At 34.9% G+C, this 25073-nt stretch overlaps 1 protein-coding gene and 1 long non-coding RNA gene across 7 annotated transcripts in view; one reads left to right on the top strand and one right to left on the bottom strand.

Annotated features, from left to right (window-relative positions):
• LOC131536081 (uncharacterized) overlaps positions 1-25073 on the top strand; it is a 124903-nt gene that overhangs the window by 1321 nt on the left and 98509 nt on the right. For 5 of the 6 annotated variants that reach the window (XM_058768765.1, XM_058768767.1, XM_058768768.1 and 2 more), the window contains exons 2-5: positions 319-669; positions 758-2393; positions 3113-3490; positions 12028-12441. In XM_058768765.1, the coding sequence (XP_058624748.1) occupies positions 336-669; positions 758-2393; positions 3113-3490; positions 12028-12441 (2762 nt within the window). In that variant the 5' untranslated portion in view covers positions 319-335. The remainder of the gene's footprint in view (positions 1-318; positions 670-757; positions 2394-3112; positions 3491-12027; positions 12442-25073) is intronic. The other variant, XM_058768766.1, reaches the window with a different exon arrangement.
• On the bottom strand, positions 3292-11260 carry LOC131536137 (uncharacterized). Its single transcript, XR_009269861.1, has 4 exons — positions 10212-11260; positions 10053-10125; positions 8650-8684; positions 3292-3416 (listed from the first exon to the last, which is right to left on the bottom strand). It is a non-coding gene; the product is annotated as an uncharacterized LOC131536137 (long non-coding RNA).

Raw genomic sequence — 25073 nt, 5'->3', positions numbered from 1 at the left:
CCCACTAGAGACCTACAGGGATCATTACAGTTTCTATTAGACCAAGACCATTCCCATTATAACCAGTAAAACCATTACACATTATTTGATGGTTTCTATTCACCCCGCCTCCACCACCACCACCACCAGGACAGACTATGCAGCTTTAATTATATTCATAATCTTTATTTTGTGAACCTACCTCTGTATGATGGATTTAGGGAATCTTTTGTTAACGTCTGAAAATAGTGTAAAATATTAAATGTGAATTAAAGTGTGAAATAATAAATATAATTTAAATGTATGATGTGAATGTGCTTAAAGTGTGTTTCACTTCAGGTTGAAAGGCCTGCAGCATGGCGTGTGCACAGCAATCTGCTAAAGAGTACCTCAGAAACACCAGGAAAAAACTGGTGACTGGCTTGAAAAACCTTCCTCTGATCGTTGAGAATCTTTATCAGAAGAAGGTGTTCAGTGTATATGAGGTCGATGCTCTCAAAGCCGAGAGCGCAGAGTTTGATAAAGCCAGATGTATATTGGATTGGGTCATTAACAAAGGTGATGAGGCCAGTTATGAATTTCTCCAGATTCTGGATGTCACTAAGAAGAGGACATTAGATCCTGGTTTACACCCCTGGATCAGCTGTTCTCCCTTCAGAGATGACGATGCAGAGCCCAGCTATTCATTTGGTGAGTAGAGAAATGAAAGAACATTTTGGTGAAATTAACACAATTAAAATATTTCAATATTCATTTTATGCTTTTGTTGCTATTTTAGGTACAAAGCCCTGTCAAATCTACCAGACACGGCTCAAGATGAAAGCAAGAAGTATCCTGAAGAACCAAAGGAAATGTTTCTGTAAATATCTGGAAGACGAGGTACAAGGAAACTTCAGTTTCATACCTCTTGTTTTAAAGACTGACTCTGTCATTAAAACGCTATGCAAAATAAAATTGAAAAGCAAAAAATGCAAAAAGCTACGGCCCAAGAAGCTGAGAGCTTACATTCCTAACGAGGGACAAACACTGTCACCTGAGGGTCTCCTGAGATGGCAGGACAAGAACATCCTCATCATAGGAAAACCTGGAGTAGGAAAGACTACAGTTGTCCAGGAAATGCTGCGTCTTTGGGCAGAGAAGGATGGCAGACAGATAGACTACATGTTTTACTTTGATGAAAGTGTTTTGGCCCACAATAGTGTCGCCAGCTTGGAAGCTCTTTTGTTTGATGTCTATTCAAAACCATTGGATGAAGACAGAAAAGAAGTGTTTCAAGATCTTGAGGAAAACTCTGAGAATGTTGTCATTGTGTTTGATGGTGTGACGGATTTGAAAGAAGGTTCAGTCTTATGGAAGATTATGGACCACGATCTCCTGCCGGATGCCAAGATTGTGATCACATGCAGATCAGAGGAGGAAGATGATCCACTTTTATCTGACTGGCCGACACGGACTGTGTATGTCCAAGGATTCAGTGAAGAGTCTATTAAAACTTACTATCAGAGGATGTTGGGTCATGATCCTGTTCTTCTAGAAGTTATTTTGAAGAATCAGGAGCTGTTCAGTCTTAGCCACGTGCCGATGTATGCATCTATGGTTACCGCCTTCATTTCATTTAAAAATTACACAAAAAACAAGCATCCACACACAGTCACAGAGATGTACATCCACATTTTCCGTCTTGCTGTGAAAAAACATGGGAATAAACAAAATAAGCAAATAGATAACTATCTAAAAGAGAAGAAAGATCAGATTCTTCAATTGATGGAAAACACATTCAATGCAACTAAGCAGAAGTGCCTGAACCTTTCAGATATTAACAGTGATGAGACAGACATTTGTCATGCTTTTCTGAAAATGATCACAACAACAGACTCGCCAACATCTGCAGCGACATACTGTGCGTTTCTCCACAACACGATGCAGGAATTCTTCTCAGCTTTGTGGCTTCTTGGACATCCAGATGAAATTGAGGACGTGCTACAGCTCTGTCAGACTGAGGAGCATAAACACATGAGACATGTTCTTCCTTTCTTATGTGGACTTCTGAGTGAACGCAACACCAGACTCATCAAGTGTCTCTTCCCAGAGGATCAGATAAAGAAAACATCTGACTGGTTCAGTGAGAAGCTTTTGGACGTGTTTCTTCAACCTCAGAGCGAGAGTGAAGAGTTTGATCTTCTCTATGTGTGTCAGTGCTTGTATGAGCTCCAGTCTCCTAAAGCCTGTTTAATGTTCCTGGAGAAGATGAACCATCAGCTTGATCTAGAAGTGGATCTTGATCCTCATCAGTGTTGTGCTTTGTCTTACGTGATCGGTCAATCCAGAGATAAAGAGGTTTATCTGAATCTGGAGGACTGTAACGTGACTGATGTAGGAATGAACATGATGCTCAGCTGCTCTCCAAACATCAGGTACTAGAAATCAGGACGGTTAACTAATCTAGCTGTAGTGTTTTAAAGGGGACCTATTATGCCCTTCTTACAAGATGTAATATAAGTCTGTGTCCCAAAAACGTATCTGTGTAGTGCATGCATGCGTCTCGCTGTCATTGGTTCTGCACATTTTGTTCATCTCAAACAAGCCTCTATTCACTCCAGTGTGTGTTCAGTGGTCAGCCGTCTCTCTCATCTTGCACTGTGTGAATGCAGGCAGGTCAGTGAGTTATGGTTACAGGGGTGCTTTGAGAGTCTCTGTTGCATTTAGCTTAGTAACTAATATGCTGTGTACCCGATGTAGAAATAAGTTAGCGTTTTGCAAAGTTAGCCTATTTATTCTAAAACTAATGGAAATTCTTGCTGACGCAAAGCATAGCATATTATGGCAACAAGATATATCAAAAATAGTTGTCTGTCTTTTGAGTGATTTGATATGGTTTTGTAATTATTCAAATGCATTTTGTTTGTTTGACCACAGTATTATTGTTGAAAGGGGCATATTTGATTAACTTAGAAAAATCTGCATTTTAAGACATATATCTGAGAGTTACCCTGTTAAACAGACGGCTGCGATTAGCATCCATATCACCTAGAAATATCTTAGCATTGTCTGGTGGGCATAATCCTAAAAAAAAAAAAAAAAAATCTATCAAGTCAATCGGTACATGCTCTTAGGTTTGATTTCTTTGTTGCAGGTTAAAGACTTGTGAAGATCCACTGAAACAAATCACCTTCTTTGTAGAATTCTTCCATAAATCATCTCGGTGCGACTGCAAACTTATTGACATGAGAGAACGATACGACCCAGAAAAATGCAGTGCTCTGCTGGATCTTTGCTCTCATGTGAAGAACTATGAGACTCAAACAGGCAGGAGTTATCTTCCAGCATTACAGTCAGTTTTCCAGTCACCTGATGTCTGGATCATAGATCTCTCAGAGAGAAAGATCTCCGTCCTCCTGGAAGTGCTGAAGCTCCAGACAGAGAAGAAACCAGTAGATCTGAGAAGATGTTCAGAGGAAGAGAGAGAAGTGATGAGTTTCCTTCAGTGTCTGCCCTACATCTCACAGCTGAGGTGAGAAAATCTCTGGCTACTTACAGTTATTGTTAAATATGATTTCTGCATAAGCTGGAGCATGTTTTCTGGTCTTAATGAGTGTCTAATCGGGGGAGACTTCCGCATTCAGAAAAAGGTCTATAGAACGTGATTAAACTGACCTGGAACTACCTGCAGTTCAACGAAGTTAATCAACACCTGCCAGCCAATCAGAATCCAGTATTCAGACAGACCATGGCATAATCTTATTTATTTATTTAAATTCTGTCTTATGTTTTATAAGTTTTATGTTCCCCAAAGAAACTTTGTATTTGCTCGTATAACTTTTGCGTTCTCTCGTAAAGATAATTGCAGGCTCGCAAAACTATTGCATCCTCTGACAAAGATATTTGTGTTCTCTCGCAAAACTAGTTGAGTTTGGTCAAATATTGTTTATTTTACAGCTTGCAGTGGTTCATACAGCTCTGTTCGTTCACAATGGAGCGGTTCATAGTTTTATTTTGAACTTTGACTCCAGTATAAAGAAACACAGATCGTAGGAGACGTCTTGAAGTGCTACTTGCTGAAAGGACCTGAAATAATCTCAGAAGGTGTTCTTTGGTTTGGTTTAAAGCAACTATTACAAGAAAGGAATCCGAGGCACTTCTTCTGGTCCAAAAAAGTTATAAAGCCTTTATTCTCATTATGACCATCACAATAGAAGTATTAAAAATGACTAAAACACTGCACTGTTTTAGTCATTTATTATATTATATTATTATTTAATCACAATATTTATGTAAAATACAAGATTAGTTTTATTCCTCTTGGTATATATACTGTATTTGTATACAATTGTGCTAATTTTTGCTTTTGTGATGAATTTGTTATTAATGGCCAGTATGTGTCATAGATGTGATTTGTCTTTGCAATGAATTTATTATTATTTTTAACACAATTCCACGCATGCATGTATATCAGGGCTCATAAAATTTCAAAATCCTGGTAGCCCTTCGGCAGGTACTCTTCAGATTTTGGTAGCCCAAAATTAATTTAACTACCCGAATGAAAAATTACTATTTTATTTTTATTTTTAAATATAGAAAATCAGATAGGAGTTTAAATGTCAATCAAAAATATTATCAATACACAAATATTAACAAATATGAAGGAAGGAATTTTATTTCACTATTTACAGGGTATCTGCAGAATTTTAAAAATAAATTTAAGGCAATTTATGACCCATTTTAAGAGCTGCACGAGTAAAATGAACACAGAATGAGCGAGGTTGGACAATGTCTGTGGTAACATACAGTTTTGAGCCATACAATTACATGATTTACAGTTCAGATACAGGTTTTCACAAAAACAAAAATACAAAAATCTTATACAACAGCGTTTCAGGCTATAGATTGTTTTTATGGAAAGGGATAAAGCAAGCATATAAATTATGTTAAAGATTTTTAGAAGGCACATCAACTTCTTTCTCATTTACAACTCTGTGTTTGCTGCGTAAAAACATGAGTTGATATTTGCATTGATCTGACCATAAACGGCAAGAAAGGCTTATTGGAAATGCAGATTCATTCTCTGCCACGAGGTGGCGCTTTAGGAGCGCTGAAATACTGCGGTTTCCCCGGAAACACTACACAAAGCAGCTCCGCGCTCAGAAACACTGGTCTATCAGGAATAGGCCTTTATCACAGTCCGCGTGTCGTCACATCCGGCTCCGATTAGTAGCGGAAAGAAATTTCCGCCCGCTTTATAGTCAATGGACAGACGGCATTTTTGTGATGAAAATTAAACTAATTTAGTTTAGTTGAACATTGATGCAATAAACGTCAATGTTAAAACTGCATATTTATACCGATTCCATACCATGTGTCATGTCATCCTTCATTTTAATGTGTAACATGAGCCTATCTGAGCGACGCGACTGTCAGCGTCAGATTAATGAAGAGCACGCAGCTCAAGTTACTGCCAGAGGAATACTCTCGGACTGATTTAATTTTAATATTATTTAGTTTATTTTTGAATTATATTTATTGTGATTAACCTCACGCTCTTGTTCACAGTATATGATATTCAATCGTTGCACGCAATCACAGAGAATAACTCGATTAAGTGATCAAACTTATTTTTAATTATTGTCTGTGGGCTGGAAATATTTCTTTATTTGAACAACTTAAATTTGATGCAAATATAGAGGATTGCATCATAAAGTCAGCGCGTGAAAAAATGTGAGCATGTTTAATACAAGTTTGCCCTAAACCTTTAATTTAATCATACAGCCGATAGTAATGTTTTAAGCTTTGGCTATTTCTAATGCTTATTAATGTGATTTGTTGTTTATATAGTTTTCTCGCTGTTCTGTAATGAAATAAGGTGATCAGACTGTGAAGAATTGTCTGTACACATACAGTATGCCTCGCGCGCTCCTGTTTAAGTCACGAAATACCCCAGACAGCAAAAATCATTTGGGCCAGATCTGGTCCAGACCCATCGGACGTTCTGGACCAGATCCGTGTAACGGACTCGGGCCGGTGTCTTTTGGCACAACGGGCCAATACCGGCATGGATCCGGTTTTTCCGGATCTGGACCAGAACTGGGCCAGCTCCAGACCAGATGTGGATTCCCTTATGGTGATTTGGCCCAAATGTGGGCAGGATCTGGTCCAGTACCATGCCGGATCTGGGCCAGCTCATTTAGTGTATTTTATATTATTATATATATATATATATATATATATATATATATATATATATATATATATATATATATATATATATATATGCCTTCATACACACACACACAGAAATAAGTTGTATACATATCTAGAATTCAAACACAATTTGTTTATTTGTACAGTGCTTTTCACAATACATATTCCAATGCAGCTTTACAGAAAATGCATTTAAAAAGAGTATTGCATTTAAAAGTTACAAATAAAAAGAGTAATGTCCATATGCCACAGTATTTGTACAGTTCCCGGATAATACAAATCATACAAGTAGATAATGACTATTTAAGTAGAAATGATAAATACCTTTAAAAGCAATGATTACAAGCATCATAATACATAATTAAATATCTTTTTTTTTTTAAAAGGTATAATATGAAGGTCTTAGACAACAAAAAGTTTAAAGAAATTATTTAGATGTACAGACAATTACTGTCCTGAACACTATTAAAACAATATTCATATTAAAACAATTGAATTACTACACAAAACATCTTTTACTACACTACATCTTTTCTTTTGATAATTTTTGCATCAAAAGCAAAATTAAAGTTAATTTAAAACACTACCCCAAGTAGTATAAGTCTCTACTTCTAGTGCTTACTGTACATAATATTCACCAAGCTTAAAACAGTGCTACACAATAAGAATGAGAAGAATCTGAATAATTACCACAGGGAAATTTTATATCACAAGGAAAGGTCTTACAAATGTGTGTCACCATTGTGTGCTTGAGTTGGTTCTAGTTGTTCGAGTCTTCTGCAATGCCGTTTTTGAGGTAAATGCGAGCCCTCCATCTGACTCCACAGCTTAAAGACAGTTCCCCCCTTTTCGCTGTCTCAAAAAAAAAAAAGATTAAATATCTTTTTAATATTAACATATTAATATATTAAATATATTATACACATACAGTACATATATACACAAACACACACATAAGGTCAAAAGTTTACATGCACCTTGCAGAATCAAAATGTTAATTATTTTACCAAAATAAGAGGGATAAGACATTTACATATTGTCCACAAGAGAAATTTTTTTTTGAATTTATAAAAATGACCCCGTTGTTTACATCTACTTGATTCTTAATACTGTTCCCTGAATGATCCACAGCTGTGTGTTTTTGTTTAGTGATAGTTGCTCATGAGTCCCTTGTTTGTTCTGAACAGTTAAACTGTCTGCTGTTCTTCAGAAAAATCCTGTGCTTTTCCAACATTTTTGTGTATTTGAACACTTTCCAGCAGTGACTGTATGATTTTGAGATCCATCTTTTCACGCTGAGGGACTCATATGCAACTATTACAGAAGGTTTAAATGCTCACTGATGCTCCAGAAGAAAAAATAATGCATTAAGGGTGAAAACTTTTGAATTTGAAGATCAGGTTAAATTGAGCTTATTTTGTCTTGTGGGAATATAACCCAGACAGCAACATAGTGTTGGCCCAGATCCAAATCAATGAAATCAATGCGGGCCACATGTGGGCCGGATCTGGGCCGACACTGCTTGCTGTCTGGGAAGTATCTTCTGTAGCTTCTGAAGGGCAGTACTAAATGAACAAAATATTTAGGCAAAATAAGAAAAATGTACACCTTCATTCTGTTTAAAAGTTTTCACCCCTTAATGTATCGTGATTCCTTCTGGAGCATCAGTAAGCGTTTTCACTTCCAGTTCTTGTTGATTATATAATTATAAAATGATCGTACACAAAATTAATAGTAGTTATTATGATTGATGTGGTTTGGAATTGGTAAAAGTGCTTAAAAAAAACATGATCAGAATATTGAATCGCCTAATATGCATGCACTGTATATGCTTTTCCACATCATAAATGTTATCCATGGTTAGCATTTTTTAATTTTCCTGTAATCGAGTAATTTTGTCCTGCTTTGTGTGTAACAAAGATAATGTTCATTCTGCTTACTGCCCATAGGTGTAAAGTATAATAACTGATATAACAGAGAAGAAAAGCAAGGGGAATATTAAAAAAATACACAACTAATTGCATATTACACACATATGTTATGAATGTATTTGTTTCATTTAGTATTACAAAGCAAGGAAGGCAATGTTTAAGCCTTACACATAAGAGTCAGAGTTTATTAACATGCTCCACTGTGGAAATTAGTGCATGGGACATCAGTGTCATATACACTTCCTTTAATCACCGACTTGAGATGAAAAAGACACACAGACTATAGCATTGCTAGAGGACTATGACTGTTATAACAGGAATATTGTTCAGGATGCTGGGTGTGAGGTTATTTGAAGGAGCATTTCTCCAGAAAGCTGCAAGCCTCAATCGGCCCCAACAAACAGTATGTTTCGAACAGCACAAGTTGTAACATTATCAGGCACTCATTATTATCAATACTCAATTATAAATTGTGGCATTCAAATAGCTTGAATAACTCAAACTCCACTGAAAACTTAAAAAAGAAAAGAAAAAATGGACTCACCTTACTATGTGACAGTCCCGGCTCTCAGGTGGAACCTGAAATTGAAACAGATCGTTATATAGTGTTGCTGGACAATTTCTCAGTTCATTTACCCAATTAACATGGAGCATACCGTTAACAGAAATAAAAGCATATTTTGGCAAAGCTTTTATAAATAAAATCATACCAAACAATATAATGCAATACATGTCTGTCTCCTCAGTGCCCCTCTGTTTCTATCGTTCAGGATGTGCCTGAAAGCGTTCTGCCTGCTTATTCAAGGGGACCGGGCTCGTCAAACGTTTGGACACATTACTGTTTTTAATCTTCTTGAAATAAGTCTCTTATGCTCATCAAGCCAGCATTTATTTGATCAAAAATACAAAAAAATATATATATTGTGAAGTATTAAAAATAATGAAATGAAATAAAATAATGGTTTTCTATTTTAATATACTTCAAAATATAATTTATTTCTGCGATCAAAGCTGAATCTTCAGCATCATTACTGTCTTCAGTGTCACATGATCCTTCAGAAATCATTATAATATACTAATTTGATACTCCGTTGTTATCGATGTTGGAAACAGTTGTGCTGCTTAATTTTTTGGGAACCTGTGATACTTTTTTCAGGATTTATTGATGAATAAAAAGTTAAAAAGAAAAGCATTTATTTATTCAGCTTTGCCATCACAGAAATAAATTATATTTTAATTACAATTTTAAAAGTAATTATCAGTTAAAATGTTTTTTTTTATGAATATATTGTAAAACGTAATTTATTTCTGTGATCAAAGCTGTATTTTCATGCTCCTTAATATATGCAGAAACCATGATATACAACCATTCAAATGTTTGGTGTGTGTTAATAGAAATGATTTTTATTTTATAAAAATAGAAATTTTATTTAGCAAATAGGCATTAAATTGATAAAAGTAAAAATATTTATAATGAAGCAAAAAATATATTTCAAATAAATGATGTTCTTTTGAACTGTCTATTCATCAAAGAATCATAAAAATGTTAAGCAGCAAAAAAAAAATTTTTTTTAATTTTTTTTTACATCTAATAATAATAAGAACCATTACTGATAACTGAGCACCAATAAAAATCCAGCACTAAATCAGCATGTTAGAATGATTTCTGAGCGATCATGCACTGAAGACTGCAGTAATGATGCTGAAAACTCACAGGAATAAGTTACATTTTAAAATATATTCAAATGATATTTCACAATATTACTTTTTATTTTTGATCAAATAAATGCATGCAGCCTTGAGGGTTAGCACTTAAACGTTAACATTGCTAGCCCACCATGACAGGCAGCAATCTTAAACATTAAATTTTAATAGAAGCAGTCAAAATGACTAAAGTTTAAATTGAGTAATTAAGTTAAAATTCGTTTATTACGTATAATTACAGACCTCTGGACCGTTTTCTTCATGTTAGCAAGTCCTCTGATAACAGGCCTAAATTGTTCGCCGGTCCAACACCGATCTAAGGAGCAATAAAACAGTTATCGAGTACACAACATAAGAAATTTATTTGTTAGTAGAACAGTGTGATCACATGGTGTGACATACCTTGGTGAAGTTTGTGAGGATAACAGCGTGCAGTCCGTGCCTCGATCGTCTTGACGTCGTCTTCTACTATTAAGGTTTATTGGCGGTTGGCAAACAACTTTTTGGTGCATTACCGCCACCATCTGGTGTGAGTGTGGACCAGAATGTTGTGTATAAGCATTGTTTAAAAAAATAAAAAAAAATCCTTCCACTTAAATTGGTTTCTCTAAGATATTGAAACAGTATATTACAACACATTTTATTTTACTCTTTCCGCGAAATGCTAATCAAGCCAGCATTTATTTGATCAAAAATACAGGAAAAAGTATTACAATTTAAAATAATGGTTTTCTATTTTAATTTACTTCAAAATACAATTTATTGCTTTGATCAGAGCAAATATCTTTGACGTCTTCTGTTCTGAACTGCAGAAAAAAACGCGCTCGTTTCGGACGCGGCCCGGATCTGCTCTGCGACAGTAGTTCCCGCCACTGAAACCGGGCCCGGGCTGGATCCGTGTTACAGCACTGAAACGGATGTGACTGTAATACGGATTTGCCGGTTTGAAAACGGATCTGGCACAGAGTCAACTGCTGTCTGGGACGCATCTGGATATCGTGACAACATATTCCTTCGTTTCATAATACTCAGTTAATTGTTGTAAACTGAGATTGGTGTCTTTAGAAGACGTATCTGTGCTGAATTCTACGTAAATAATCCACAACAAAACTTTTCGAACGCGGAAGTGTGATAAAGGCCTATTATAGGTAAAATGCCAAAGACACGTTTCTGAGGACAGTCGGTTCCCTTCAGATACATTCACATAAAGACATCTGCGCCGCATTTTGACTTGAAACTGCAGCGCTCATTATTTATTCAATGACATCATTGCCTTTTGAAGTTTAATCCTGCCGTATCACGACTCATGTCTTTCCGTCCCCAACTGTAAGACCTCTAGAAATTATAATTAAGACATTTCTTATACCATTTAACGTATTTAAAACTTTTTATGGCCTTAATTTTGATACAACTCACTTTAAGAGTTTATAAGGACCTGCGGGAGATCTGTATTTAAGGAGCCCGACTGGAAAACACAATACCCCCGGGACGTCGGGCTAGCGATTTTATGAGCCCTGAGATGGATAGATAGATGGATAGATAGATGGATAGATAGATAGAGCCCACACACACACACACACACACACCCCTATTCAGATCGATGGATCGGTTACAACTACATATGTTTCTGTGTCTGTAAATGCATCTCTCTCACTGACTACATCGTCCCGATCAGATTCAAAATGATCAAAGCATGATCTACATGGGTTATGATCTATATGATATATCTAACGCATGCATGTATATGAAAAACGCTATATTACAACCAGTGAGGATCAATTTATAAAAGAAATGTGACTAAAACTGAGTACAATTTAAACTGTTTACGTGGATATATTGAACAGGGTTATATTGAATACTGATTGTGTCAGTTTATCCTATTTTAGATTAAAATGAAGTATTATTTAATTACTTCATTCAAATGTAGCTCTTCTGCTTCGCTGCGTCTCATGAATCTTCATCTTTTACTGTCTCTTCAATAAGACTTGAGTTCAGTGTAAGTCTGTGTTGTATCTGATGCCATTATTTAAGGTTTGTACAGTTATCAAAACTGTAAATTAATTATTGACATTTAATGTCTAATTTAAAAAGTGTTTAATATCAGCTGAAAACCAGAAACAAAACACAGTTTGTTATTTTGCATTATTTAATCACATCATAGCTGTATATGTTCTGTGATATCTGTTTATTCACATTTCTCTTTTCCATTTTGTTACAGATTCTCTGATCAGAGTGAAAGTGTTATAAGCAGATTTCTTCTGAGTCTCTTCATTAAAGCAGCAGAGATTGAGACACAGACAGGAGAGCAGATACTGAAAGTGTTAATGTCAGTCTGCACCAGCTCTTCTGATTATGGATGGATTCACATAATTTATGGCAGTGATTTCCTGCTGGATCTTTGCTCTCATGTGAAGAACTATGAGACTCAAACAGGCAGGAGTTATCTTCCAGCATTACAGTCAGTTTTCCAGTCACGTGATGTCTGGATCATAGATCTCTCAGAGAGAAAGAGCTCCGTCCTCCTGGAAGTGCTGAAGCTCCAGACAGAGAAGAAACCAGTAGAGCTGAGAAGATGTTCAGAGGAAGAAGTGATGAGTTTCCTTCAGTGTCTGCCCTACATCTCACAGCTGAGGTGAGAAAATCTCTGGCTACTTACAGTTATTGTGAAATATGATTTCTGCATAAGCTGGAGCATGTTTTCTGGTCTTAATGAGTGTGTTTAGATTAGAGGCTCTGTTGTGTTTCAGTGTTAGCTATAGAGTGATGCATTCTGTCCATTCACTACATCTGATCTCAGTTTTGTGTCGACGGCTAAATCTAAGCTCAGTTGTTGTTCAGGGTGAGATTCAGCTGACTGTGAGAGTGAGAGCTCACCAGCAGATGCTATCAGAGTACATGTGCTGAACGATGCAGCTGATAATAACAGTTAACTGTTAACACTAGTCATGATGATGTGTGTCAGTAGATCAATATGATTAATTATACTTACATTCTCTATCATTTAATGGAGTCAACATCCAGTTAGTCCTGACGAGCACCACATTTTTCAGGTGTGTTTAAGGAGTTTGTAATAGAGATACGCCTGTTATTCAAGGATGCAGTTACTGCACAAAATATATTTTATAACTTTTATGTTCCCCAAGAAACTTTGTATTGGCTCGTATAACTTTTGCGTTCTCTCGTAAAGATAATTGCAGGCTCACAAAACTATTGCATCCTCTGACAAAGATATTTGTGTTCTCTCGCAAAACTAGTTGAGTTTGGTCAAATATTGTTTATTTTACAGCTTGCAGTGGTTCATACAGCTCTGTTCGTTCACAATGGAGCGGTTCATAGTTTTATTTTGAACTTTGACTCAAGTATAAAGAAACACAGATCGTAGGAGACGTCTTGAAGTGCTACTTGCTGAAAGGACCTGAAGTAATCTCAGAAGGTGCTCTTTGGTTTGGTTTAAAGCAACTATTACAAGAAAGGAATCCAAGGCACTTCTTCTGGTCCAAAAAAGTTATAAAGCCTTTATTCCCATTATGACCATCACAATAGAAGTATTAAAATTGACTAAAACACTGCACTGTTTTAGTCATTTATTATATTATATTATTATTTAATCACAATATTTATGTAAAATACAAGATTAGTTTTATACCTCTTGGTATATATACTGTATTTGTATACAATTGTGCTAATTTTTGCTTTTGTGATGAATTTGTTATTAATGGCCAGTATGTGTCATAGATGTGATTTGTCTTTGCAATGAATTTATTATTATTTTTAACACAATTCCACGCATGCATGTATATCAGGGCTCGCAAAATTTCAAAATCCCTGGTAGCCCTTCGGGCAGGTACTCTTCAGATTTTGGTAGCCCAAAAATTAATTTAACTAGCCCGAATTAAAAAATTACTATTTTATTATTTTTTAAATATAGAAAATCAGATAGGAGTTTAAATGTCAATCAAAAATATTATCAATACACAAATATTAACAAATATGAAGGAAGGAATTTTATTTCACTATTTACAGGGTATCTGCAGAATTTTTAAAAATAAATTTAAGGCAATTTATGACCCATTTTAAGAGCTGCACGAGTAAAATGAACACAGAATGAGCGAGGTTGGACAATGTCTGTGGTAACATACAGTTTTGAGCCATAAAATTACATGATTTACAGTTCAGATACAGGTTTTCACAAAAACAAAAATACAAATCTTATACAACAGCGTTTCAGGCTATAGATTGTTTTTATGAAAAGGGATAAAGCAAGCATATAAATTATGTTAAAGATTTTTAGAAGGCACATCAACTTCTTTCTCATTTACAACTCTGTGTTTGCTGCGTAAAAACATGAGTTGATATTTGCATTGATCTGACCATAAACGGCAAGAAAGGCTTATTAGAAATGCAGATTCATTCTCTGCCACGAGGTGGCGCTTTAGGAGCGCTGAAATACTGCGGTTTCCCCGGAAACACTACACAAAGCAGCTCCGCGCTCAGAAACACTGGTCTATCAGGAATAGGCCTTTATCACAGTCCGCGTGTCGTCACATCCGGCTCCGATTAGTAGCGGAAAGAAATAGAGTGGGGGAACTATGACGTCACTTTGTAGGCGGATCGGCGGTTAGCATGAAACTGGTTCCTTCGACAAAAAACCAATAGGATTTTTTCATAGGCTTTTGGATTATCGCAAAAAATAAGGTCTGTGTTCAACCATAGTTCATGAAACTTACACGTTTTGTTCCTCAAGATAATCTTGACAAGATAATATAACTTTGACGAATTTTGAAGCCTAAATAAAAGCGGCAGAACTGAAAAGCTAAACTTAGGCTATAAGCGAACTACAGCACCACAGTCGCTCGTCTTCAGCGTCACCACCACCGCGCTCCGACAACTGTTTCAAACTTATTTATAACATGTTCAGTGAAGGATTTACTCTGTATATGAATTTTAATCCACGCTACAAGAACCGTTTCATGAATAAATACAAAACTAGAGACAAACTAAAACTGAAATGAGACATTAGTAATAAATAGTATAGTGAATAAATGAAATAATCTTAACTAAAGGACATTTAAAGCACGTATTTCTGTACATTTCAAATAAGGGGCATTAAAAGTCAATAAATCATTGATTAATATGAATATTTTAATTAAAACGTATCCCGCATATTTAAATAACAGCAGAGTGAGCGAATTTTTGGATATGGTAAGATTAAACTTATTTAGTGAACAAAGTACCACATTTCAGCTCTCATTTTGTTAGGATTGGTACACAAAATGTTATTTTATCCGTGCTTCAAGGAAATCCTCAATCTATGTTTTCTAACCGCTTCATGTGGCCGCAAACATTGAATTTTTACGTGCCTTTAAGCAATATGCATCATTAAAGTTTAACTTTCACCACGTTAAGCCGGCAAATGTGGTGTTTACATGTAATAATCGTAATATGCGTTTACCTTATGGTGCGGAGAGTCTCTGTGTCAGTAAAGTGACAAAACAAGCACATGTGTCGATTTCAGGGCAAAGCAAAAACAACAACATCGAACAACAATATAAAATGCTGTAAACTATTCATTGTTTATCCTAAAATTAATTGAATTACAAATTATACTACGATTGGAAAATACTGTATATTGATGAACTGTTCGGCGTGATGACGTTTAATGTCTCCGACAGCGCCTGTAGTCCCATTTAGCAACTTGTTAGCAACCGTCTTTTTTAAGAGACATAACAGCTTAAAAAAATCACGAGTGGGGTGTAACTGGTGTGTTTTATGTCGTAGAATAAAACGTGAAAGTATCTTGAGCTTGTGTGAACCACGGACCTTATTTTAGGGATTTAACCAAAATCCCATTCAAAAACCCATTGACTCTGAGACGATGGAACCGAAGCGCTAAAATGCACTCGCTTCCAGGTTTTCGCCACAAAGTGACATCATAGTTCCCCACTCTATTTCCGCCCGCTTTATAGTCAATGGACAGACGGCATTTTGTGAAGAAAATTAAACTAATTTAGTTTAGTTGAACATTGATGCAATAAACGTCAATGTTAAGACTGCATATTTATACCGATTCCATACCATGTGTCATGTCATCCTTCATTTTAATGTGTAACATGAGCCTATCTGAGCGACGCGACTGTCAGCGCCAGATTAATGAAGAGCACGCAGCTCAAGTTACTGCCAGAGGAATACTCTCGGACTGATTTAATTTTAATATTATTTAGTTTATTTTTGAATTATATTTATTGTGATTAACCTCACGCTCTTGTTCACAGTATATGATATTCAATCGTTGCATGCAATCACAGAGAATAACTCGATTAAGTGATCAAACTTATTTTTAATTATTGTCTGTGGGCTGGAAATATTTCTTTATTTGAACAACTTAAATTTGATGCAAATATAGAGGATTGCATCATAAAGTCAGCGTGAAAAATGTGAGCATGTTTAATACAAGTTTGCCCTAAACCTTTAATTTAATCATACAGCCGATAGTAATGTTTTAAGCTTTGGCTATTTCTAATGCTTATTAATGTGATTTGTTGTTTATATAGTTTTCGCTGTTCTGTAATGAAATAAGGTGATCAGACTGTGAAGAATTGTCTGTACACATACAGTATGCCTCGCGCGCTCCTGTTTAAGTCACAAAATACCCCAGACAGCAAAAATCATTTGGGCCAGATCTGGTCCAGACCCATCGGACGTTCTGGACCAGATCCGTGTAACGGACTCGGGCCGGTGTCTTTTGGCACAACGGGCCAATACCGCATGGATCCGGTTTTCCGGATCTGGACCAGAACTGGGCCAGCTCCAGACCAGATGTGGATTCACTTATGGTGATTTGGCCCAAATGTGGGCAGGATCTGGTCCAGTACCATGCCGGATCTGGGCCAGCTCATTTAGTGTATTTTATATTATTATATATATATATATATGCCTTCATACACACACACACAGAAATAAGTTGTATACATATCTAGAATTCAAACAGAATTTGTTTATTTGTACAGTGCTTTTCACAATACATATTCCAATGCAGCTTTACAGAAAATGCATTTAAAAAGAGTATTGCATTTAAAAGTTACAAATAAAAAGAGTAATGTCCATATGCCACAGTATTTGTACAGTTCCCGGATAATACAAATCATACAAGTAGATAATGACTATTTAAGTAGAAATGATAAATACCTTTAAAAGCAATGATTACAAGCATCATAATACATAATTAAATATCTTTTTTTAAAAGGTATAATATGAAGGTCTTAGACAACAAAAGTTTAAAGAAATTATTTAGATGTACAGACAATTACTGTCCTGAACACTATTAAAACAATATTCATATTAAAACAATTGAATTACTACACAAAACATCTTTTACTACACTACATCTTTTCTTTTGATAATTTTTGCATCAAAAGCAAAATTAAAGTTAATTTAAAACACTACCCCAAGTAGTATAAGTCTCTACTTCTAGTGCTTACTGTACATAATATTCACCAAGCTTAAAACAGTGCTACACAATAAGAATGAGAAGAATCTGAATAATTACCACAGGAAATTTTATATCACAAGGAAAGGTCTTACAAATGTGTGTCACCATTGTGTGCTTGAGTTGGTTCTAGTTGTTCGAGTCTTCTGCAATGCCGCTTTTGAGGTAAATGCGAGCCCTCCATCTGACTCCACAGCTTAAAGACAGTTCCCCTTTTCGCTGTCTCAAAAAACAAAAAAGATTAAATATCTTTTAATATTAACATATTAATATATTAAATATATTATACACATACAGTACATATATACACAAACACACACATAAGGTCAAAAGTTTACATGCACCTTGCAGAATCAAAATGTTAATTATTTTACCAAAATAAGAGGGATAAGACATTTACATATTGTCCACAAGAGAAATTTTTTTGAATTTATAAAATGACCCCGTTGTTTACATCTACTTGATTCTTAATACTGTTCCTGAATGATCCACAGCTGTGTGTTTTTGTTTAGTGATAGTTGCTCATGAGTCCCTTGTTTGTTCTGAACAGTTAAACTGTCTGCTGTTCTTCAGAAAAATCCTGTGCTTTTCCAACATTTTTGTGTATTTGAACACTTTCCAGCAGTGACTGTATGATTTTGAGATCCATCTTTTCACGCTGAGGGACTCATATGCAACTATTACAGAAGGTTTAAATGCTCACTGATGCTCCAGAAGAAAAATAATGCATTAAGGGGTGAAAACTTTTGAATTTGAAGATCAGGTTAAATTGAGCTTATTTTGTCTTGTGGGAATATAACCCAGACAGCAACATAGTGTTGGCCCAGATCCAAATCAATGAAATCAATGCGGCCACATGTGGGCCGGATCTGGGCCGACACTGCTTGCTGTCTGGGAAGTATCTTCTGTAGCTTCTGAAGGGCAGTACTAAATGAACAAAATATTTAGGCAAAATAAGAAAAATGTACGCCTTCATTCTGTTTAAAAGTTTTCACCCCTTAATGTATCGTGATTCCTTCTGGAGCATCAGTAAGCGTTTTCACTTCCAGTTCTTGTTGATTATATAATTATAAAATGATCGTACACAAAATTAATAGTAGTTATTATGATTGATGTGGTTTGGAATTGGTAAAAGTGCTTAAAAAAAACATGATCAGAATATTGAATCGCCTAATATGCATGCACTGTATATGCTTTTCCACATCATAAATGTTATCCATGGTTAGCATTTTTAATTTTCCTGTAATCGAGTAATTTTGTCCTGCTTTGTGTGTAACAAAGATAATGTTCATTCTGCTTACTGCCCATAGGTGTAAAGTATAATAACTGATATAACAGAGAAGAAAAGCAAGGGAATATTAAAAAAATACACAACTAATTGCATATTACACACATATGTTATGAATGTATTTGTTTCATTTAGTATTACAAAGCAAGGAAGGCAATGTTTAAGCCTTACACATAAGAGTCAGAGTTTATTAACATGCTCCACTGTGGAAATTAGTGCATGGGACATCAGTGTCATACACACTTCCTTTAATCACCGACTTGAGATGAAAAAGACACACAGACTATAGCATTGCTAGAGGACTATGACTGTTATAACAGGAATATTGTTCAGGATGCTGGGTGTGAGGTTATTTGAAGGAGCATTTCTCCAGAAAGCTGCAAGCCTCAATCGGCCCCAACAAACAGTATGTTTCGAACAGCACAAGTTGTAACATTATCAGGCACTCATTATTATCAATACTCAATTATAAATTGTGGCATTCAAATAGCTTGAATAACTCAAACTCCACTGAAAACTTAAAAAGAAAAGAAAAATGGACTCACCTTACTATGTGACAGTCCGGCTCGGTGGAACCTGAAATTGAAACAGATCGTTATATAGTGTTGCTGGACAATTTCTCAGTTCATTTACCCAATTAACATGGAGCATACCGTTAACAGAAATAAAAGCATATTTTGGCAAAGCTTTTATAAATAAAAATCATACCAAACAATATAATGCAATACATGTCTGTCTCCTCAGTGCCCTCTGTTTCTATCGTTCAGGATGTGCCTGAAAGCGTTCTGCCTGCTTATTCAAGGGGACCGGGCTCGTCAAACGTTTGGACACATTACTGTTTTTAATCTTCTTGAAATAAGTCTCTTATGCTCATCAAGCCAGCATTTATTTGATCAAAATACAAAATATATATATATTGTGAAGTATTAAAAATAATGAAATGAAATAAAATAATGGTTTTCTATTTTAATATACTTCAAAATATAATTTATTTCTGCGATCAAAGCTGAATCTTCAGCATCATTACTCGTCTTCAGTGTCACATGATCCTTCAGAAATCATTATAATATACTAATTTGATACTCCGTTGTTATCGATGTTGGAAACAGTTGTGCTGCTTAATTTTTGGGAACCTGTGATACTTTTTCAGGATTTATTGATGAATAAAAGTTAAAAGAAAAGCATTTATTTATTCAGCTTTGCCATCACAGAAATAAATTATATTTTAATTACAATTTTAAAAGTAATTATCAGTTAAAATGTTTTTTTTTATGAATATATTGTAAAACGTAATTTATTTCTGTGATCAAAGCTGTATTTTCATGCTCCTTAATATATGCAGAAACCATGATATACAACCATTCAAATGTTTGGTGTGTGTTAATAGAAATGATTTTTATTTTATAAAAATAGAAATTTTATTTAGCAAATAGGCATTAAATTGATAAAAGTAAAAATATTTATAATGAAGCAAAAATATATTTCAAATAAATGATGTTCTTTTGAACTGTCTATTCATCAAAGAATCATAAAAATGTTAAGCAGCAAAAAAAAAAAATTTTTAAATTTTTTTTTACATCTAATAATAATAAGAACCATTACTGATAACTGAGCACCAATAAAAATCCAGCACTAAATCAGCATGTTAGAATGATTTCTGAACGATCATGCACTGAAGACTGCAGTAATGATGCTGAAAACTCACAGGAATAAGTTACATTTTAAAAATATATTCAAATGATATTTCACAATATTACTTTTTTATTTTTGATCAAATAAATGCATGCAGCCTTGAGGGTTAGCACTTAAACGTTAACATTGCTAGCCCACCATGACAGGCAGCAATCTTAAACATTAAATTTTAATAGAAGCAGTCAAAATGACTAAAGTTTAAATTGAGTAATTAAGTTAAAATTCGTTTATTACGTGCGTTATTGATATGAATGACATTATTTAACAGCTACAATCACAGTATATTGACTGATTTGTTGAACTTCCAGCCTTGTAAGCATGTAATAATTATGACAACATAAAGCACTGACAAATAAGCCTGGTGTAAACATTATTATGAAAGTTAGTAACAAATCACACAAACTAAAGTAGATTGCAGAAAAATAAAAAATCTGTGGCTTTACCACATTCAGTATTTAGGTAATTAATTCAGTCACTGTAATAAACATATCTAAACATGTGGACTGCACTTTTTAAACACTGTCTGTTAACTTTAGACAGAATTTAAATAAATAAGATTATGCCATGGTCTGTCTGAATACTGGATTCTGATTGGCTGGCAGGTGTTGATTAACTTCGTTGAACTGCAGGTAGTTCCAGGTCAGTTTAATCACGTTCTATAGACCTTTTTCTGAACGCGGAAGTAGGGCTGTCGCGGTTAAGGAATTTCCCTGCGGTAATTTTGAGTGGCTCAATAGCGCGGTATGCGGTATTACCGCATATATATATTCTGTGTGTGTATGTGTTACGATGTAAGGAGGTCATATTCAGAAACCAGTAAAACTGAAACTAAATCGCGTTGAAACAGGAAGTGAAGTAATCAGAAGAGAATGACAAAATAACGGTCCACATAACAAAACTTAAACCTGATAATAAGATCATTAGTATATTGTTAGCCTATATATATATATATATATATATATATATATATATATATATATATATATATATATATATATATATATATATATATATATATATATATATATATATATATATATATATATATATAACAGTTAGTTCTGATCCTCGAATCTGACTTGACAAGATACTTTTTCTGCTGATATTTCACCTGCGTGTTCTAGACGGGCTTCAGTTAGTGCGGTTTCATTGTTTCGCCTCAAGGTGGCGGCAAGAGACTGTCTTTGAGTGAGTCTTCATTCAACTACACGTTCAAAAGCGCTGATTCATTCAGAGATTTGTAATGAAACACTCTGTTTAAATCATTTTAACTTTGAGCGCCACTTTAAAAGGCTCAGCTGACCAGCAGAGCGTCGATGCTGAGACAGATTTGCTTTCCTTGGACATGACGACCTGTTTTCACAAATATATACATGACTCAGCCTGAAGGACAGACGCAGGTAATCGCTCGCGATCAGTCGATCTCTCTCTCATTCGCTGTCTGTTTAGGCTTGTTAAGTGCAAATTTACTGAGCCTCTGTGCAAATCAGCATGATACACATTGTTATCATTACTAATATTCAGTACACATGCACGAGGTGTAAAACAAGAAGGGCGTAACCTCACGAAAAAGAAAACACTGAAATATCGCGGTTGTTGCATTCCTCTGCGGTTATGCTCATCAATAGCGCGGTATTGCGATATTGCGGTTATCGCGACAGCCGTACGCGGATGTCTCCCCCGATTAGAACGGTGCTTTACATTTCCGGGTTTCTAGTCACATTACATATTTTCAGAGCCGATAATATAATGTGAAACCTATGAAAGTCATTTTAAAAAATCATGTGGCGCCATTGTTTCATCACTTTAGTGTCGCAGTGACCGTCTTTTTGCAGTAAAGGACCAGTCATAGTTCAATGAGTGGGAAGATGACATGAAGCGACGCGAGGCTAGCTGCACTGAAAACAGATGAGTGCACATACAGCTCCCGATCGGGTGAAGTTCATGGGATTTTGTACACAGAATGATAAGAGCAAACATTATTTTAACATATATTATTATTTCACACTCAGTATTTTAACTTGAGCGCTGCAAATATATATACAGTGCCTGACAAGACAGATTTTCTGATACGCAAAACAAGTACTTTAAAGGAATGCCTTAGTTTACTGCCGTTACTGTGGCAGCCAACAACAGCACAGCAACCCTCCGCACATTTTTATATGTAGTTATTGAAAAAGTTTCAATTCAGTCTATCTTTATTTTACCCGTTTTAATGGATTTCACGGAGACCGGAACACGAGAGCATCCGAACGGAAGTTAGAATCCATCATGGCGCCGCTCATCGGTTATTCAGGAAAAAGGTCTGTAGGCGCATTATTTCGCTCCTCTCGCCGCAGGTAGTTCCAGGTCAGTTTAATCACGTTCTTTATTAATGCGCTTCCTATAAACATTGGTAACCATAGTAACATACAGTTACAGTTGAATAGTAATACAGATGAAAATAACCGTCATTTTTATCGTTCCGGTCAAATATTGCAGCGCAAATATTATTAACATCTTTAATATTTGAATACTGGGAAATGACCATGACATAAACGGATAATCGACGGCTAGCTGTGCATTAAACTAGGGCTGTAGCTATCGAATATTTTAGTAATCGAGTATTCTGCCGAAAATTATATTGATTAATCGGATAAGAATAACTTTTTCTTTATTAAAGAGCAATACTAAATATACAAGAGAAAATAAGACGGGTCTCTTAAAATGAACAAGTAATTTGTTTCCTTTTTAGAAAAATTTACATTTTTATTGCTGAAATTGCATATATTAATAAAACTAAACCCATTTAGTGCATTTAATTGCCATATTACATTCAAAATACAAATATATAAAAATATAAAAATCAATTTCAAATTACTTTAAAAAAGATAAACCTAGTACAACCTAAAACTAAGACATAAATCAAAATAATAGTAATAAAAAAATAATAAAACCTAAACATTGTGCAACTTAACTTTCAAGTTTCAGCCTAACTACAGCTCAGGCGTGACATGAGCCTTTACTGTCTTCTTAGAAGGATTTGTGGCTTTTGTAAGAGGCAACAATTAGTGGACAGGAAGCTAACGTGGAACAAAAACAAGAGTCCATACACACAACATTTATTAACACATTTTTCAGCAACATTTGGAGAATAAACCCTCTTAAATGTCTCTCTGCATACTGGTGTGTGTGTAATCCTTTAAAGGAGCATGTGGTTGCAAACACAGTGCACTCTACGCAGTTACAGGGATGCACCGAAATGAAAATTCTGGGCCGAAACGGAGAATTCTGGATGTGCTTGGTCGAAAACCGAAACTGCTTTGTAATAATTATTTATTTTATTCAATAATATAAAGTAGTTTTGTAAGACTTTTTAATTTAACTCAATTTTAATGACACAGAATTTAAAAAACACAAGCCAATAAAATAACCACACTTTTATTGAAAGAAAATTGGAAAGAAAATATATTAATATTAAATATCAATGTATTATTTTTTTTTATTCAGTTCTATGCAACAGAATCAGACATAACTGTTGTTGTTGTTGTTGTTTTTGACTAATTATCCAAATGTATAGTCCTGCAAACAGGGTTTTTCCTTTCTGAAAATGCAGCGGAGGTGGTACCATCCTGATCATGTGCACACAATCTACCCACCCTTCAAGTGACTGAAACAAACACTTTTTACATGCAACATATTTTATGTGTTATTATAATTATAGCTATGATTAAAGAAAATGACAATTATAAAGTTATGTCTTATTTTCTCTCATCTAATGTTTTATTTTTATTTATTCTTAAAATAGCCTTATGAAATGGTTTATTTTTTTCTCAGAAATTCTGTTGTGTATCTGGTTATCAAATGAAGGCATAAAACATTAATTTTATTTACCTTTAAATTATTGAAAATTAAACTTTTTTTGCAAACAAAGGGGATTTACTATTAAAATTAAAACATGGAAGAAATGTTGTGTGATCCTTCCTTAAATTAAGTTTTCATAATTTTAGTAGTACTAGTAGGCATATGTACATTGAACAATAGTAATATATTTCTGCTGCAATGCCTTCAAATTAAACAGGACTTTTATTTTGACGGGATGCCGTGAATACCAGTGTGAATATGATATGACGCTAGTTTTACTCAAATGAAACGGTGAAACGCTCATGAAGTGACTCTCAGAGCAGTTCTGGAGATGTTGTTCGTGTGTTTATGTCCTCATCGAGTCCGCAGACGCTGAAATCACCGCGAGCTTGTAATCTGTCCTTTGTTTCAGAGCTTTAAGTACTTAAAATAAATAAACAGAAAGTCTGAAACTCTTTGCCACTCCAAAATATTTATTATTTTAATGTATTTTTATTTGATGTCTTTTTGTACAATGGCATACAGAAAATTTTATATCATTTGTACAAATCAGTATTTAAAATTTGTAATAAGCTATAGCATACATAAGAAAGGTAAATAGCACTTGATAGCTAACTATACGAAATTAAGGAGGAGTAAAACAATAAAAGAGAATGAATACGACTAATAAAGCATGAATAAGTGTATGGAAAGTGCTGGAAACCCTTGCAGCAGACGCAGACATCACTTTCAAGCAGACGAACTGTAATGTGGCAGACGCAGACGTCACGTTCAGTGAGACGAGTGCAAGTAACAGCGTAATATTAATGGACCCGGCCGAACGCCATAAAAACACGTCTCTGCCATTCATTCATAGAGATATGATCGCGTAATATGAGTTAATGCTCATCAGATCGCGTAAATCAGTGGGAAATTAATAGAAATGATGATTCTGTGTAGGCCTACATATCAAGTA

This window comes from Onychostoma macrolepis, chromosome 03 (genome assembly GCF_012432095.1).
Source record: "Onychostoma macrolepis isolate SWU-2019 chromosome 03, ASM1243209v1, whole genome shotgun sequence".
NCBI lineage: Eukaryota > Metazoa > Chordata > Actinopteri > Cypriniformes > Cyprinidae > Onychostoma > Onychostoma macrolepis.
Note: the sequence above shows the minus strand (reverse complement) of the source record. Positions and strands in the feature narration are given on the sequence as shown.